The sequence below is a fragment of the Schistocerca nitens genome, chromosome 2 (genome assembly GCF_023898315.1).
Source record: "Schistocerca nitens isolate TAMUIC-IGC-003100 chromosome 2, iqSchNite1.1, whole genome shotgun sequence".
Taxonomy (NCBI): Eukaryota; Metazoa; Arthropoda; class Insecta; order Orthoptera; family Acrididae; genus Schistocerca; species Schistocerca nitens.
The window spans coordinates 353,376,307-353,393,511 of record NC_064615.1 but is presented as its reverse complement, the minus strand read 5'-3'; the positions used below and the strand labels follow the sequence as shown (position 1 = coordinate 353,393,511).

General features: G+C 38.4%; 1 protein-coding gene across 1 annotated transcript in view; it reads left to right on the top strand.

Annotated features, from left to right (window-relative positions):
• LOC126236170 (cryptochrome-1) overlaps nucleotides 1-3,848 on the top strand; it is a 69,471-nt gene extending 65,623 nt beyond the window's left edge. Inside the window, exon 10 of the mRNA XM_049945266.1 lies at nucleotides 3,451-3,848. Within this exon, the coding sequence (XP_049801223.1) occupies nucleotides 3,451-3,518 (68 nt within the window). The 3' untranslated portion in view covers nucleotides 3,519-3,848. The remainder of the gene's footprint in view (nucleotides 1-3,450) is intronic.
• The last annotated feature ends 13,357 nt before the right edge of the window (nucleotides 3,849-17,205 follow it).

The window sequence follows — 17,205 nt, the reverse complement described above, 5'->3', positions numbered from 1 at the left end:
CTTGTACTTCCATGACAATTATTTTCCATGTGACCGATGTTCTGATGATGGGGCTATGTCCAAGACACATCTGTTGATTTTTCTGACCCAATAAAGCAATGATGTAAGAATGATGTGTTCACAGTGACAAATACACACACTAAATTGCATTGATGCCACCCCTGCATAATAGTGTGCTGCTCTCCATATCCAGGATAGTTGGCATATGCCAATGGTGCACCATTGATGCTAGTGATGACAGTCCTGTGAGACATATCAAAGATGCATTCTGGGAGCCTAATTCCTTAACATAGTTATTTCCTTTATAGAAAGGCATAAGAATCACACATACCAATATATGATGGAAGGAATAAAGTAATAACTCACCATATACTGTGAGGCATTGAGTATCCAGATGACTACATTGTGTAACTCAATTGGGATGATGGATTTATCAGATAGTGTGCGAACAGAGGAAGGAAAGGATAGAGAGGAATTCAGAGAATGTTATCTGATGACTGAGAGGAACAGGCAATAAGTGCATGGAATAGGAGTGTGGTATTGGTTAGCTCATTTTGACTACAGGCAGGGGGTAATGCATGCATTGCTTAATGGCATGGAGGAGTAAATTTGGAGGATGGGGGGGGGGGGGAATTGAGAGTGCATAATGAGTGAAGTGGCGGGCATGGAGATGGGGGCAGAGGCAGGGGCTTGTGGAAGTTGAGATCAGGAATATCGTGGGGTCAAACAATATGTTGTAAGTACAATATCCATCTGTATAGTTCAGATAAGCAACTGTAGGTGTGTGTGTGTGTGGGGGGGGGGGGGGCTAATCCAGATGACACAGGTTATGAAACAATCACAGCAGTTCAGCTTGTGTTGTGTTCAACAGTGAGTGGCTGGCCAATTCTGCACTTGGCCATAGTTTAGCAGTGGCCATTCATCTTGGTGGACAGTTCTCTCTTCCACATCATTGTGAGCCACTCACTAGTTCCCCTACTTTTACCAAAGTGAGCTCATTGGTGCCATTTTCCTATCCAGTGCGCTTTCTAATTTTCCTGCACAGCTGTCGCCCACCCATCTTTCCCTTCCCAGCCTCTTTTCACCTGATGCTCACTCCTCCTAATGCAACCCCTCAGCTCAAATGATCTGTGGTGCTGATAAAATATACTCAGCCTGCACAATGTAACTGCGCGGTTGTATGTGTAATATGTATTGTTAGCTCTGAAGAAGGAGATAATCTGAAAGCTTAGTAATATTTCCTGTTTGTTGTATGTGACTGTTGGCCACTTAATGCCTCATCTAAACAGTAAATTGTTGCCTTTAGTCCTTCTATTATTTATATTCCACCAAGGACTTTATATTACCGTGCACACTGTATCTAGTAAGTTTGATGGATATGCCAAGATCAAACTAGTAGCCAAGTTACATGCTAGTTGCTGGTCACAGATTAGTTTTTTTCCAGAAATGGAGATTTTATTCCATTTCATTCAGTCTCTGACCTTTTTCAGTTGAATAGGAATCAAGGGAATTTCAAACAACTGGCCTTCATGGTCTCAGGGTACATCACTCCAGCAGGCCACACATATAGGTGACGCATCTCACACTTTGGATTTTTTTGTGAAATAAAGATGTTGATAATCTACTTTCTCTCTGATAAAAATTCTCAGTGGGCTCATAAAATAACAGCCAGAAGCCAATTCTTCATTTATATATAAAGTTAAAAAAAAACACTAATTAATAACAATTTGCCACTGTAAATATTTTGCAAGCAACAAGAATTAAATGGAGTTTGATGGCTCACCTCTGACCATTAAAACTGCAACATCATGATTGCGGTACGCAACAGATGTTGAACTGGCGTGCTTGGGTATGCATATCATTAGCATTTTGATGCAACAGCACAACTTATATTCTGTATCCCATCTGAATGTTGGTTGTTTGTGAGACGATTTTTTGTGCCTTGTTTAAGAATAATAAGCATCTACCAGTACATCTCGGAATTCGACAGCAGCAGGATTCCTGCTGAGATTACGGCCTATAGTTATATGATAATTGTTGTTTGTGTTGGTTGGGATCCCATGACTGCCATACAAATATGGAATCAGTTGGTTCAGGAGTGCCATAATCCACACCATGGAGGATCTCAACAGCCCATGTGACTACTAACCAGAAGGACACACACATTATTTGCTTGGCTGTGTAGGATCATACAGTCACATCACATGCCTGGAATCATGAAATGGGTTTGTTTGCGGGAAGTAGCCACACAGATAGGGTGATGACATCTGGAGCACCACAGACTGTTGACTTGGTGGTTATTGTTATGGCTTCCCTTCACACTACAGCAGAGAGAGAAGTGCCAACAATAATATGCCCAACAACCCTTGACAAATGAACAGCACTGAATCATCTTTTGAAACAAGTACTAGTTGTGCACACATCATCATGATGGATGTATCTGAGTAGAATGAACATTGCCGGAGTGCATTTGTCATTTTCATGTTGAGGGTCCAGCATGTGACATGATGATATGTTGTGCTATTGTGCCAACATGATCACCTCTGATTTGCCTACACTGTAATTTGGGCACCAAACATTACATACTTTATGGTAACGCTGCCTTACCTTCGAGGTTTCAGTGAAGTTGCACATGGTGTCGTAACCTACCTCGAGACTGAGGGTGTTTAATTGCTGCTCTGACCAGCAGGTTCTCCAAATCTCTCAGCCACTGAAGTCGCCTGCTCATGAGTTTCCGAGAGACTAGGATGGCACTCACTTGCCAAGCACAGTGACTGATACAGTGTGGCATACAGTTGTAACAGCATGGAATGAGATACGTGTATCTGTCATCCAAGCTCATTTATATTTGATGTCCAGCTGGGGCAGAGCCGTTGTTACTGCTCTGTAAATAAATTTTGCACATTGTGTACCTCAAAATCAGGCAAAGCAAAAGCAAAGTTCCGCATTCTGGCAATGATGTCTGACGGTCAGGACTGACCGACTGATGACCTCTGCGTCATCTGCTGCCAACAGCATCATTGGATGTGGTATGGAGTGGCCTCATGTCCGCCTACCCCACCCGTTGTCGGCAATTGGCTTCACAGGGCTGAGTGCACCCCATAACACTTCTCCCACTGAGGTAGAATACCTGGCAACACCAGGAATTGGACCTGGTTCCTCTGCATAGCAACCAGACATGCTAACCACTGAGCTACAAAGGTGGACACCCCTAAATCACATAAAAATTTTAAAATGCATTCTTCTTACCATACTGTACACAGGCAATAAGTAAAATTTGTTGTTTGCTGTTGTTCTACCTGGTGTTGAAATTTTATTGGTTGGCAGTAGAAAGTGTTTTCTCCTGGCTTTCATTTTGAATATTTTTTTAATTTTTTCATCTCTTTATCTTCATGAAATAAAACAGAGCATGCTATAACACTTAATTCTCCAATTTCTTTACCTTTTCAGGTGGGAAAAGTAAGCAAGAGGACAAAATATCAAACACAGTCAAGAATAAGAAGATGAAGATTACATAGCAAGTGGATTTTAATCATTTGTTCAAATGCTGTATCAGGTTCATAGTTTTGTAATTTTGTACTATGAAATGTCAGGATTCAGAGAGAAGCAAAAATTTCATTTAAGACATTCTGATTCCTGCATAACTTATGATTTGAAGGGGTCGGTGGAAGAAAGTGCTAACCCACAAGAGCATAGTTTTGAGCTATTGCATGTTATATGTTTGGTTAAATCTACAAATTGTATGTCACAATGGATTTAACTGTAACTTTTTCTACAGATGGTTACAGTATTTGTTTAGCTACACAATATGATCTATGTATAAAAAATTTTTGGTCAGTCCCAGAAAACTTCTTATTTGTAACATTGTCCCTACTTTTGTGGTTGAATGCTCATCATCAAAAAGTACTTGCAAAACTTCTTTATTATAATACATCGGAGAATAATATACGAAAGTTTCTAAACACAAGAAAGATTAAACAGTTACTGCAATAATGATGAAACATTCACAGTGTGACAACATCAGTTTTCATCCACAATTTAGTCACTACATAAAATGTTTTGTTTTCTTTTGCATTAAAAAATTGAATACTAGGCAACTAAATCTTCAAACATACATAAATTACAATGCAGTATGTATAACACACTCACAAAGAAACAACATATTTTAGTTAACTGTAGTCACAACATTAATAAAGTGGCTCTGGATCTCCAGTTTCTTCATTATTCACGTGAGGGCTTTCAAAATAGTCATGATGTGTAGGTGGTGCACATGCAAGTAACTGGCTTATATCATTCAATTTTTTTTTAAATTCATATGCCGTGCACCACTGTAATTCCTGGCCTGCTTTAAGATGTTGAAAATTGTCTACATCCCCCTTTTTTGTTATGAAACATTTAAAAATTTTGCAACAATATTTTGAAAAAGACAGTTGCTACTCACCATTTAGTGGAGATAACGGGTCACAGATAGGCTCAACATAAAGATTGTCAGAAAGTGATCTTTTGGCCAACAAGCCCTTTGTCAAAAACACACGCCACTCACACATACATGGCGAAAGTTTGTGGCTGCTAAGGCCAGACTTTGGTCATGTGTGTGTGAGTGTTTTGTCTACTTTCAACGAAGGCCTTGCTGGCCAAAAGCTCACTTTGTGACAGTCTTTTTGTGGTGCCTGCCTACCTGTGACTCAGCATCTCCGCTATATGGTAAGTAGCAACTATCCTTTTCATAATATTGTTACATTTCATCCTGGATTTGCTATAGTTTGATTTAAAAAGTTTGCATTTACTTGGTATCTGATCTTCATTACTGTTGGGCTTTTGTGATCCAATTAAGACCAATATTATTTTTGAGGGTTGGGGTTGGGTTGTTTTGGGGGAAGAGACCAGACAGCGAGGTCATCGGTCTCATCGGATTAGGGAAGGAAGTCGGCCGTGCCCTTTGAAAGGAACCATCCCAGCATTTGCCTGGAGCGATTTAGGGAAATCACGGAAAACCTAAATCAGGATGGCCGGACGCGGGATTGAACCGTCGTCCTCACTGGTTAACTGTGTAATTATAAAGTGTTTTAACACCCACATTTTGAAATGAGTTTTCTTCACTGCCCAGTTGTGGAAAAGTATGACTGTTTCCTTGGATATTTCTCAACTTTTTTGGCATCTCGATCAGATGAAAGAAAATAGTGACCAGGTAATAGAAAGTAATGTTCAGTTTCTGCAAAGACATATGTTAAGATAAATTAGTTTACAAGGGAACCATGTTGTAATTTTTATTTTGGACATAACAGTTACCACCTGCATACTGTATCTTCATATTATGGACCTATTTCAGTAAATAGCTGTCTACCTCATTGCTGCCTCTAGCACCAACACTGTTGTCCCACATAAATGTAATGTTGACATCTGTGGTGCAGTCATGAATTCTCACATTACATGCCCAAATTTTGCACAAATAAAAAGCAGGACCAGATGGAAGTTATGGCGGGATAGCATCTGCTGGAGATCAATAGAAATTGTGAGTATGTTTCCTGGCTTATCTTTTGCTTTGGCATTCAATTCTTGAAATTTCTCCCTAAAACCTTCAGGTCTCCCCAGGTACCGCTGTTTTTCTTTAAGGACTTCTTTCTTTTCATCTTCAGGGTTCATCAGGTTGGTGAGTATAACATGCAGTTTGTCATAACTCTTGAAAGTATGACTTTGGTAGTTGAAATCCATTATTATACAATTGCCAAAATATCTGCGTGTACTTGTCTTCACTGACAGATTGAATGTTTCTTTCGTCACAGTACTTTACAAAGTAATCATGATATAATGCTGTTATATTCAAGTCACTATTAAAATACACTTTATTTGGGCTTTGCATTTGTTATAATGCATCTCGTGTGGAGGTATGCTATGACATGGTCATAGACATCCTGGACTCTGTATTCCAGGAATACAGTTTGGGCAGTCTTTATATTTTCCGCTTTGACAACCAGAAAAGACTTTCTGTGCACACCCACACACCCACACACTCTCACTCTCTCTCTCTCTCTCTCTCTCTCTCTCTCTCTCTACAATTACCCATCTATATTGATGTTAAAATTATAGCACTTTCGCTTATAAGATTGTACTGAGGGCTGATCATACCTCCTTTTCACAGCATATGATTTTATAAGATCAAATAAATATGAATTTTGTATGTCAAAGTCAAGCAGATTCCAGGAGCCATTAAAAATATCATTCTTGACCTCTGAAAGTTTTTTGTCACGTTTCAGTTCTCCAAGAGCATGTTCAGGAACTATCTCCCCTTTACAATTTCTATAAGGCCTGGTTTCATTTATTCTTTGCTTTTTTCTTGCCTTCTTAGATATTATTCTTTTCCTTTTTCAGTTGTGTTGTGGGCTACCTGATGTAGGATGTGGTGACTCACTTCCTGTTTCTCTTTCAAGTGGACGTAGACAGTGCTTCTTCCTGAAAATACAAACATATATAATTGAAACCAAAGATTCCATGACTTACCAATGGAATCTTTGTTTTTAATATATTTTTCCCATGTGGAATGTTTCTTTCTATATTATTCATATCAACATATATAATTGGATAGATAAAAAATCTACTACCATGCGGCAGAAGAACTCACACATAAAAGACTGTTGTAATTCGCAAGCTTTCAGAGGCAGTCTTCAGACAGAAGGGTTGAAGGGGAAGGTATAAGGCTGAATGAAAAGGACTGGAGAGGTCTGGGAAAAGGAGTAGATTTTGGGAAAGTCACCCAGAACCGCGGGTCAGGGGACACTTACCGTGCAGGATGAGAAAGAAAGACTGATTGTTGGGTACTTCATCGGACAAGATTTGAAAACCTTACGTTCTGGGCGACTTTCCCAAAACCTGAGGTTTTCAAATCTTGGCCGACGCAATCCCCAACAATCAGTATTTCCTTCTCATCCCGTGCTGCAAGTGTCCCCTGACCCACAGTTCTGGGTGACTTATCTGAAATCTACCCATTTTCCTAGACCTCTTCAGCCCTTTTCCTTCACCTTTCTTCCTTCCTCTTCAACCCTTATGTATGAAGAAGGAGCCACTGGCTCCGAAAGCTTGGCAATTACAACAGTCTTTTATGTGTGTGTTCTGCCACTGCTTGGTGAGTAGAGTTTTTATCTATCCAATTACACAATTTTGTCAGTAATTATTGTTTTCATTGTTATAAAAATACAGACAGGCAAACATTTCTAGAGGATTAAACACAAATAAAAATAATGCTAACCAAAAGTGTTTAACATTAGTACCAAAACAATGCTAAGACCCAAAAACATGTAACAGGGAGTATTTGATAACCTTTATGCACACAAGCAACATATCAATTGGTGGCTCCCACCATTTCTCCCTCTCTGCCTCCCTCCCTCCTTATACACGCAAGTTGCTGTTCTTGGCCTCTTGGTAAGACCTTCAAAAATAAATATAAATCTAGTGAGTGTGGAAATGGGTTGTTTTGGCTACTAATTACAGTACACCATATAAATTCTGCACTAGGGGCATCCCTGGTGCCCCTCACACAACTTGGCATACCAAGCGGCTGCTTGTTTCACTTGGACCTTAAACCAGCACTATAGATTTTTATGTTGTTACGAGGTGAAATGGAAGACTGTAATAACATTACACACATTCACACGTATGTTTCACATTACATTTATGTACTCATAACATTAACGAAGTCTCGAGAATTTTAATAAATGCTGTGCTTAAATCATTTGTCGTTAAACTGGTGGCAGTATAATGCTAAGCTACACTTAAGCAAACAATGGTAAATCCAGGATGGAATACTGAAAATATTATGAGGAGGACAGATTGCTACTCACCATACAGTGGACATGCTGAGTCACTGACATATACAGCAAAAAGACTGGGAAACAAGTAAGCTTATGGCCAAAAGGCCTTCTTCTGAATTAGACAACATACATTAAATGATTAATGGAAAATCTCATATAAAGATGTGAAACAAATACTAACAAAGAGATAGAGGGGCTGGCCAGTACTTACCTCAGCTCAGTACAGCCGACAGATACACAAAAAACAGAACCGCAAATTTACGTTCCTAGCTTTCGGAACAAATGTTCCTTCATCAGGGAGGAGAGAGGGGAAAGAAAGGGAAGAAGGGAAAGTGGATTCAGTTACTCATAACCCAGGTCATGAAGCAACAGGGAAAGGAAAACAGGGAGGGTAGCAAGGATGGAGGCATGGTTGTCAGAGGGAAGCCAAAGATATTCTACTGTAAGTACTGTGCCAGCTTCAAACCAAAGTGGATGCATACAGAAGTAAAGAGGTATACAGTATAAAGATAAACACAACTATGTAGGATGAAAAGATGCGTGAATGGCTAAAGAGGAAAGGGAAAGAGGAGAAGACTGAAGAGTAAATGGGAGTGAGGTTGTTTAACGTAGGTTCAGTCCAGGGGGATGGCGGGATGAAAGGATGTGTTGGAGTGCCAGTTCCCATCTCCGCAGTTCAGAGGGACTGGTGTTGCTTTTTCCCATATTTGTTTGATGAATATATCTTGCAAATGAACCAGAATTTTTGAATCAGTCCATTAGTTTCATTTCCTCTCAACCTTCTAGCTTCAAACTGAATTCTTCTGCTATTATTTTTGTATCTTCTGCAACTATGCATTACTTAGTCTCCTAACTTTTTTTAAAAAAAATTGCAGAATTTCAAAAGATAAAAACAATGAAATTATTTGTGTATGTTACAATCTATACCCCCACTTTTTCCTACCCTGCACTGTTCCCTCTCCCAATGCTTGCGGGAGAGAATGTCAAGCTGCAGTATCAGTTTAATATTTGTTAATTTGCTGTTCACGGAGCAAGCTACAGAATAGTATGAAAACTAAAAGTGATCGCCCTAATTCATGTGTCAGCCTCAATGCAATGGTACATAAATGCTTCTGAAGATACTGCCTGTTTACAACTGGATAGAGAAGTTATTCTTTAATTATCTCCTCATTCCACTTATATTTCTGTGTTGTGAGTGACATTAGGTAAGCTTCATACCAGTGCACACTCTGCAGCAGTGTGAAAATTTAATCCCCCACCTCTGGTTAAGCCATATCTTTACAATACGTTTCTTCCAGAAGTACTAATCCTGCATGTTTCACAGGAAAGGTTCTGTGAAATTTAGAGTGTTCAAGAAGAGGTGTTGGCAGAAATAAATCTGCAAGGATGGGTCATCAGTCATGCTTTGGTACCTCAGTTAGTAGAGCACTTGCCTCCGAAAGGCATAGGTCCAGAGTTTGAGTCTCGGTCCAGCACACAGTTTAATCTGCCAGGAAGTTTCATATCAGTGCACACTCTGCTGCAGAGTGAAAATTTCACTCTGGAACCCTACGTAAAAACAAGCTATTGTGATTTAAAATTTGGCTCTGTCCCGCACCAGGGTTGAGCAGTATATGTTAAATAAGTTTATTTTTTCTGTTTCTGCGAATTAATCTTGGGCTCAAATGTGATCCTTTACCACAGATGTGCAATGCGTAAAGGTGTTTGCCGTATTTTTTAATCTCTTCCCCATTTATAAATGAAGTACGCAAACACACAAAAAATTGCCACTGGATAACTGCACACTGTTACAATGGAAAACTATATTTCCCTTATTGAATTTAGTTCTATTTAGTAGATAATACTGGCTAAATTTGTTATTGTACCATGACAGGTAAAAATCAAGAAATACTGTATACTTTGAAAAAATGAAAATAAATTCTTTTCTCCACACAGCTTTTTTGTTGCATGCAATATTTTGATTTGCAAAAGAAAACTCATGATGAGAATTGCTTTGTATAAACTATAATTGTTGACAGCTTAAAAAAAAAATCTACATATAATTTTAAATACAAACAACAGACAACATTTAAGTTGGGATTGTCTCTTTCTCTCATGGACAGAAAGGATTTAGTCTTTCAAACAATTAGTATATTTAATTACAGTGACATGATATAGCTCACACAGTTCCTCCTGTGACATCAAACAAAACACCCTGAGAGAATGTTTTTATGTTATTAAATCTATGTTTTACACTGAAAGCAATGGGCCTTTTTATTATTTGTACTTGTGGCCTTTGCTAGTTCATACCAAGTACGTATACAGTATATTCTGAACATTTGCATATATTTAAACTGTAACATTAATTTCAATAGGTTACATGCAACTGACATTCTTCAGTGTTTGCTTAACAGTGTTACTCAGTCCTCTTACTTTATACTGTCAGTTCCAGTTCTCCCCTATGCCAGTGACATCCAAGTTCCTTAGGGTGTGTTTACAATGCTACCTTGCTACTCGCCGGCATGACCTGGCAACGATGAATCAAATCCCATGCATGTTACCAGCCCATTTAACCTGCACCGACATTTTTGCCACACTGCTCATTACGTTTCTCGCCATGAGATGATATCAAACTGGTCTGTGTTTTGTTCTGTGACTGTCACCACCCATACTGAAATTTGAGCTGTCCTTGGCTACTTCAGGCTCAGTGTAGCATTATTGTCCTTTACTTCTTGCTGCATAGCATCTCACTCTCAGTTTCCCACTACATCTGTGCTCCGTGAACCACCGTGAAGTGCATGGCAGAGGGTATGTCCCACTGTACCAGTTATTAGAGCTTCTTCCTGTTTCATTCACGTACACAGTGCAGGAAAAATGATTGTTTAAATGCCTGTGTTTGTGCTCATTTACTCTTGTGCTAATGATACCTATAGGAGCAATATGTAGGGGACTGGACTATATTCCTAAGTCATCATTTAAAACCAGTTCTTGAAACTTTGTAAGTAGACTTTCTCAGGGTAGTTTCCATTTACCTTGAAGAGTCTGCCAGTTCAGTTTCAACATCATCTCTGTGGACACACTCCCAAGTGCCAAACGAACCTGTGAAAGTGCCCTTTTCTGTATACATTCAATATCCCCTGTTAGTCTTACTTCGTAAGGGTCCCATACACTTGAGCAATATTCTAAGATGGGTTGCACAAGTGATTTGTGGGAAATCTCCTTTGCAGACTGATTGCATTTCCCAAGTATTCTACCAATAAATGGAAGTTTTCTAGCTGCTTTACCCATGACTGAGCATATGTGATTGTTCCATTTCATGTTCCCACTATGCGTACACCAAGGTATTTGTATGACTACGGATTTCAACTCTGGCTCACATATATTATTTTCATAGGATACTATATTTTTTCATTTTTTTTAAGTCACAGTTTTACATTTTTGAACATTTAATGCAAGTTGCCAGTCTTCGCACCACTTTGGAATCTTATCAAGGTCTGACAAAATATTTGTGCAGCTTTGTTCAGACTGTACTTCATTGTAGATAACTGTGTCATCTGTGAAAAATCTGAGGTTACTGTTAATATTGTCCGCAAGGTCATTAATATGCAACATGAACAACAAGGGACCCAACACACTTCCCCGGGTACACCCACAGTTACTTCTACATGTGTCGAAGACTCTCCATCCAAGATAACATGCTACATCTCCCCTACCAAGAAATCTTCAACCTAGTCACAAATTGTGTTTGATACCATACATGATCATACTTTTTACAATAAGCATTGGTGTGGTACTGAGTCAGATGGTTTTTGGAAATCAAGAAATGTTGCATCTACCTGACTGCCTTGATCTCATGTGATAAAAGTGGAAGTTCGTTTTCACACAATCCATCTCTTTGAAATCCTTGCTGGTTGACATGGAGGAGGTCATTTTGTTCGAAATACCTAATTACTTTTGAGCTTAGAACATGTTCTAAGATTCAACAACAAATGGATCTCAAGAATATTGGACAGAAGTTTTGTGGATCACTTCTGCTACCCTTCTTGCAGACAGGTGTGACTTGTGCTTTCTTCCATCTATTGAACACTGTTTTTTGTGCAAAGGATCTATGATAGATTACAGTTAAATGAGGGACTAAGGTGCAAATTCAGTGTAGAATCTGACAGGTATCTCATTGGGCCCTGGAGTTTAGTTCAATTTTAATGATTTTGGCTGTTTCTCAACGCCACTGGCACTAACATCTATTCCACTCATCTTTTTATTGGTACAGGACTTAAATTGGGGCAATACTCCTGGGTTTTCCTTCATAAAGGGACATTTGATAACGGAATTAAGCATTTCTGCTCCAAATTTCAACTCGTGACTGACTATATGCTAACTTTAGTGCCACTAACAGGCTTTACATATGATCTTTTTTGGATTTTGTTTAAGGTCCTTTAACAATATTCTGCTACAGTAATCATTGAAGACTTCACACACAATGCTCTCATGACTGCCAAATACATTTCATTCGGCATCTCTCTGTCTATAGCCCTAGGCTTTGTTTTACATCTATTATGCAATACTCTCAGTTTCGTTAGGAGTTTCTTTACAGTGACTGCATGCAATGGATGCTGTCATAGTCTATTTCTGCATCTTTATATACATTCATATTCTGCAAACTACCATGAAGTGCATGGCAGAGAGTACTTCCCACTGTAAAACACATTAAAGTTCCTTCCTGTTCCACTCGTGAACAGAGCATGGGAAAATGCCTCTGTGTGAGCTTTAATTACCTTAACCTTGTCCTTGTGATCACTGTAGAAGTGATATGCAGGAGACTGTAGTATACTCCTAGATTCCTTGAGATACTGGTCCTGGAAACTTTGTAAATAGTTTTATGAGAAAATAGTTTGCGACTCTTTCATGCATCTGCCAGCTCGGATTTTTCTACATTTCAGTAAAGCTGTTTATTGGATCAAATAAACATGTGGCTGTTGGTGTTTTCCTTACATTTGTGTGTTTAATATTCCATATATTCATATTTCATATGGATTTCACACACTTGAACAATATTCTAAGACTGACTGCATGATCACAGTACTGGTATCCTACCATACACTTACTTACTTACTTAATCACTCACTCACTCACTCACATTTCCTTCAAAACTGACAAAATATTACCTCAGAGTGATTAGGTCTATGGATTGTTCCTCCACAGAAATTATATTAATAATGTTGGGTTGAATCTTCATATCTTTAACTATTCTAGTCTAATAAGATTTAAAATCAACTGTAAAATTTGTTTCGACATTCATAACTGTCTGAATGAGTGCTGTTGGCAGATCAGGTGAAAGTTCCGCAGTGTGGATAGTCATCATTCAAAGAGTGGATCCATATCTCTTCTTCCTTCTCATATTCAATAATCACATTTGTAGCATGATAGACCACTATTACTGTCATCAGATGAAGTCAAAAGTATTGTTTTGAATCACACAGTGCAAGTACTCCACTCACCTAGTGACTTGAACAGTTGCATGGTAAAGATTTCTGGTGAGAAGCAAGATGCCCGTACAACCATCGAGTAATGATGTGCCAGCCGTGAGGCTGCGGCATAAATGCAACAAGGCTCCAGGCAATCATCAAGATGCAAGCACCAGCAGCGAGGCTGCACCGTAAACATACCCTTAGAATTCGCTTAACTAGATATGTGTTGCACAGTGATCATGAAAACAAATTGTGAACATATGAGTGGTTAGTCTCATTACATAGGGAAACAGACATGTAACACTTTTTTTTACTTTTAATATAGCTTCTTATTTCAGTCATTTATTTCACAACATTCGGGACACTAATAAAATGCAATTGAATTTACTCACAAATTTCAACACACAGAAGAGTTGCTCAAGTTAATTAAATGTTTGGAAACATCACAAATATTTTAATTTTAAACCTCATTTCAAAGCATTGAAGCCATAAAAAAGTAACATTACTGTAGCCCTTGGACTTTTCTGATAAAAGAATAGTTGATCTAAAACATTAAATGGACTAAGTAGTAATAAAAAATTTGATCATGTGCAGATTGCATTTCACAGCAAATAAGGTCAAATTAAATACTGAAATAGATACTAGTGATATTCATGCAACAATGGCATGAAGTACCCTTTGCCACACAACATTTGTACAAAGCATCCTTCATCACGTAACACTGATAGAAATCACTCTCTGCTTGGATGATCCCAAGAAATCTGCTACTCACCACTAGATGGCAATGGCATCATTTTCACAGTGGTGTGAGGGTTTAATTCATCATGGTTCAGCCAGTTTGCATGGAATATGAATAAATTCTACACACAAACCTTCCTCCTGAATCAGTCTATGTATTAGTGAAAACCTTTATCGAAATCCCTACACTAGTTTCTGACATTAACCTGAACAATAGACCAAAACCACAGCAAAGGACATAATTTTATTTATGTGCAGATAGAAGGTGGGTGGACAGATAGATAGAAGAAGATGATACACAGATGATCTGGTGGATAATGTCAAAAGTTCCATGAGACTTTTCACAAACAATGCCGCTGTATACAGAGAAGTCGCAATGCTAGAAAATTGTATTGAAATACATAAAGACTTGCAGAAGAGCGATGCTATGTGCAGCGATTGGCAGATGGCCATTGACATAAACAAATGTAATGTATCATTCATAAATAGCCAAAACCAATAACCATTTGTGATTGGAAAAGAAGATGGGGAGAAGCGACAGTGGCACCCTCCACCACACACCATAAGGTGCTTTCGGAGTGTAGTTGTATATGTAGATATAGATATACAGACAACTAGTAAGTGAAGCCGAAGTTGTCATATGCTGGGCACAGAGTTCAATAGTAAACAAAAAAATAACATAAACAGGCATCCCCAGGTGGCAGATAGTAGAAGGCTCTACAGATATTCAGGGTAGGTGGGAAATAAAACACCACCCGCAGGCCAACACAGAAATAAAAATCCAAAGGTGGCTGTCACCAGACTGGGTGGCCTTTGATCAGCATCTGTTCATTCCCCAGGTAAGGGGTGGCTGAGAAAAACCTCCAGGGCTAACAACCATAGTTGTAAACCAGTGGCTCTAACAATAGTTTCCACACCACCTTTAATATTATTAATCATGAAAGGGTGTGATGTGAAACAAATTACCCCAGATGGGAAATCCACCACACCAAAGTGCACAAGCAGACAGACAGATTCTGGGGAGTCTGCAGCATTACACAGAGATGAGTCGGAGCATTTTGGAACCTCAAGCAAGATTAAGTATAGAAAACCAAGTTATATAGCTACTTTCAATGTAAATTCTCTTCTAAAACATGGAAGCTTTAAACACCTTACTGACATCCCTCAAGAAGCACGAAATTCTCATAACGGTCCTACAAGAAACTAGATTCTTGGATTAAAACAATCTTGTTTCTGGATGCTTCAGAAGATACAAAGGAAAGGTAGGAAAAAAAAAAATATATATATATGAAAAGCGCACCATACCCTTGGAACTGCTTCATAACAGACAAAAATATTTTAGACTCGATTATCAACTCTGAATCACAATCTGAAAGACTCTACACACAGTTGCCTTCAAGTCAGCTCACGACTTGTACACCATTGGGAATGCACATGCCCCCATAAATGAAGACAATAGAAAGGACAGAGAAAAGGTGGAACGTTTTTGGAACAACTTGATGTGCAAAAAATCCCAGAAAAACATAATGTCCTGCTTCTGGGGGACTTCAGTGCCCTAATAGGAAAGGAGAAAAACACAAAAAAATGTTGTAAAGTACCCAGCTCATAAGAGAAGTAACAAAAATGGCATCAGATTGATAGATTTGTGCAAAGCACACAACATGATTGCAAAAGCCACAGCCTTTAAAAAGTTACCTTGCAAACAGAAAATGTGGGTCTCACCAAATCCATACCTAGGTGAATTCCAATTTGATCATATGGCAATCAAACTAATGTTCCACAAAGAAACATAAAATGTCAAAGTCCTCAGAGGAGCTAACCTAGATTCTGATCACTACCTTTATAAAATAAAACTCAAAATCATCCCAAAAAGGTGAATACAGTTCAGAAAAGATAATAAACTCCAAGGATTTTCCCTTCAAAACAAAGAAATGCAAAAAACCAAAACTGGGACCAAATAAAAGAAAGCCTGATAAGTAAAGCTGAACAATTAGCTCCCATAGCATAAGACAAAAAACATGGCTGGTGGACAAAACTTGATAAATATAAGAAAATTAATGAGCAAGAATACCAAAAGAATAAAAAAGCCGAAGAAGACCAGCTCCTCTTTCAGATCAATGAAGACATCATCAAAAACAACAGAAGGAACTTGTACAATACCTTTTAACAAAAATAACCAAATACAGCTCATTGACCCTACAGTTCCAAGACAAAAACAGGGATATTGGCAGAATATTTCAAAAATTTTCCAAACTGTGAAGAACCCATAGAAAAAAACCACCCTTCACTGAGGAACTACAGTCATTCCGAACCTCAAAAACTATAAAGCCTCTAGAAAAAAAATTAAAAAAGTTACAGCTCAGCTTTGGAAAAATGTCAACAAAAATGCCATAGACTATCGCCAAAACATCTTTGAAGAAATCTAGACGAATGAAAGAATCCCAGCTGAATGAAAGATGGCTCTCACCCACCCACTCCATAAAAAAGGGTCCAAAACAGACCACAACAACTACAGAGGGATCTCACTCATAACCATAACATTCAAGTTATTCTCTAAAGTCCGACTAAATAGGGTAGAACCTCAATTAGAACATCAACTTGGAGAATAGAAACAAATCCCAAACTTCAAAAACCACATGGCATACCAGAAATCAGGAGCAAAATCATATGTTATCACTTTCATTGTCTTTCAGCAGGCATGTGACATAATCTACAGTAACAGGTTGCTAGTCATCTACATTGAAGTAGTGATTCATTTTTAGCCATAAGTGGTTAGCCACTAACATTACCAAGTAGTTAGCCATTCCTTGTTTCAGATACTTTTTGCTAAGCATGGTTAGCCATATACAAGCTATACACATTTATTTTTATAGTGACAGGTGTTTTACCTTATAGTTAAAAGTTTTGTTTACAGTTAACAAGCCCATTCAGTCATTTAATGTCAGTTGGTCAAATCTATTGTACTTATTTCATACAGTTAGTATGAATGTCACTAGTTACAATTACTTTACAAAGCACATTTATGACTTTGTATACATTCCTGAACGAGTTATTTCACTATAACTTAAGTATATAACTATTCCCATGTTTCTTTTCCTCTATAGTTATTTTTGACCCTTCATTTTGCCTGCTGACTAGGGATTGTTTCTCTACTTACTTCACTTATTGCTTCTGTCCTCATGGTGCATCTTGCGTGTTACTTGCATGGGTGTGTT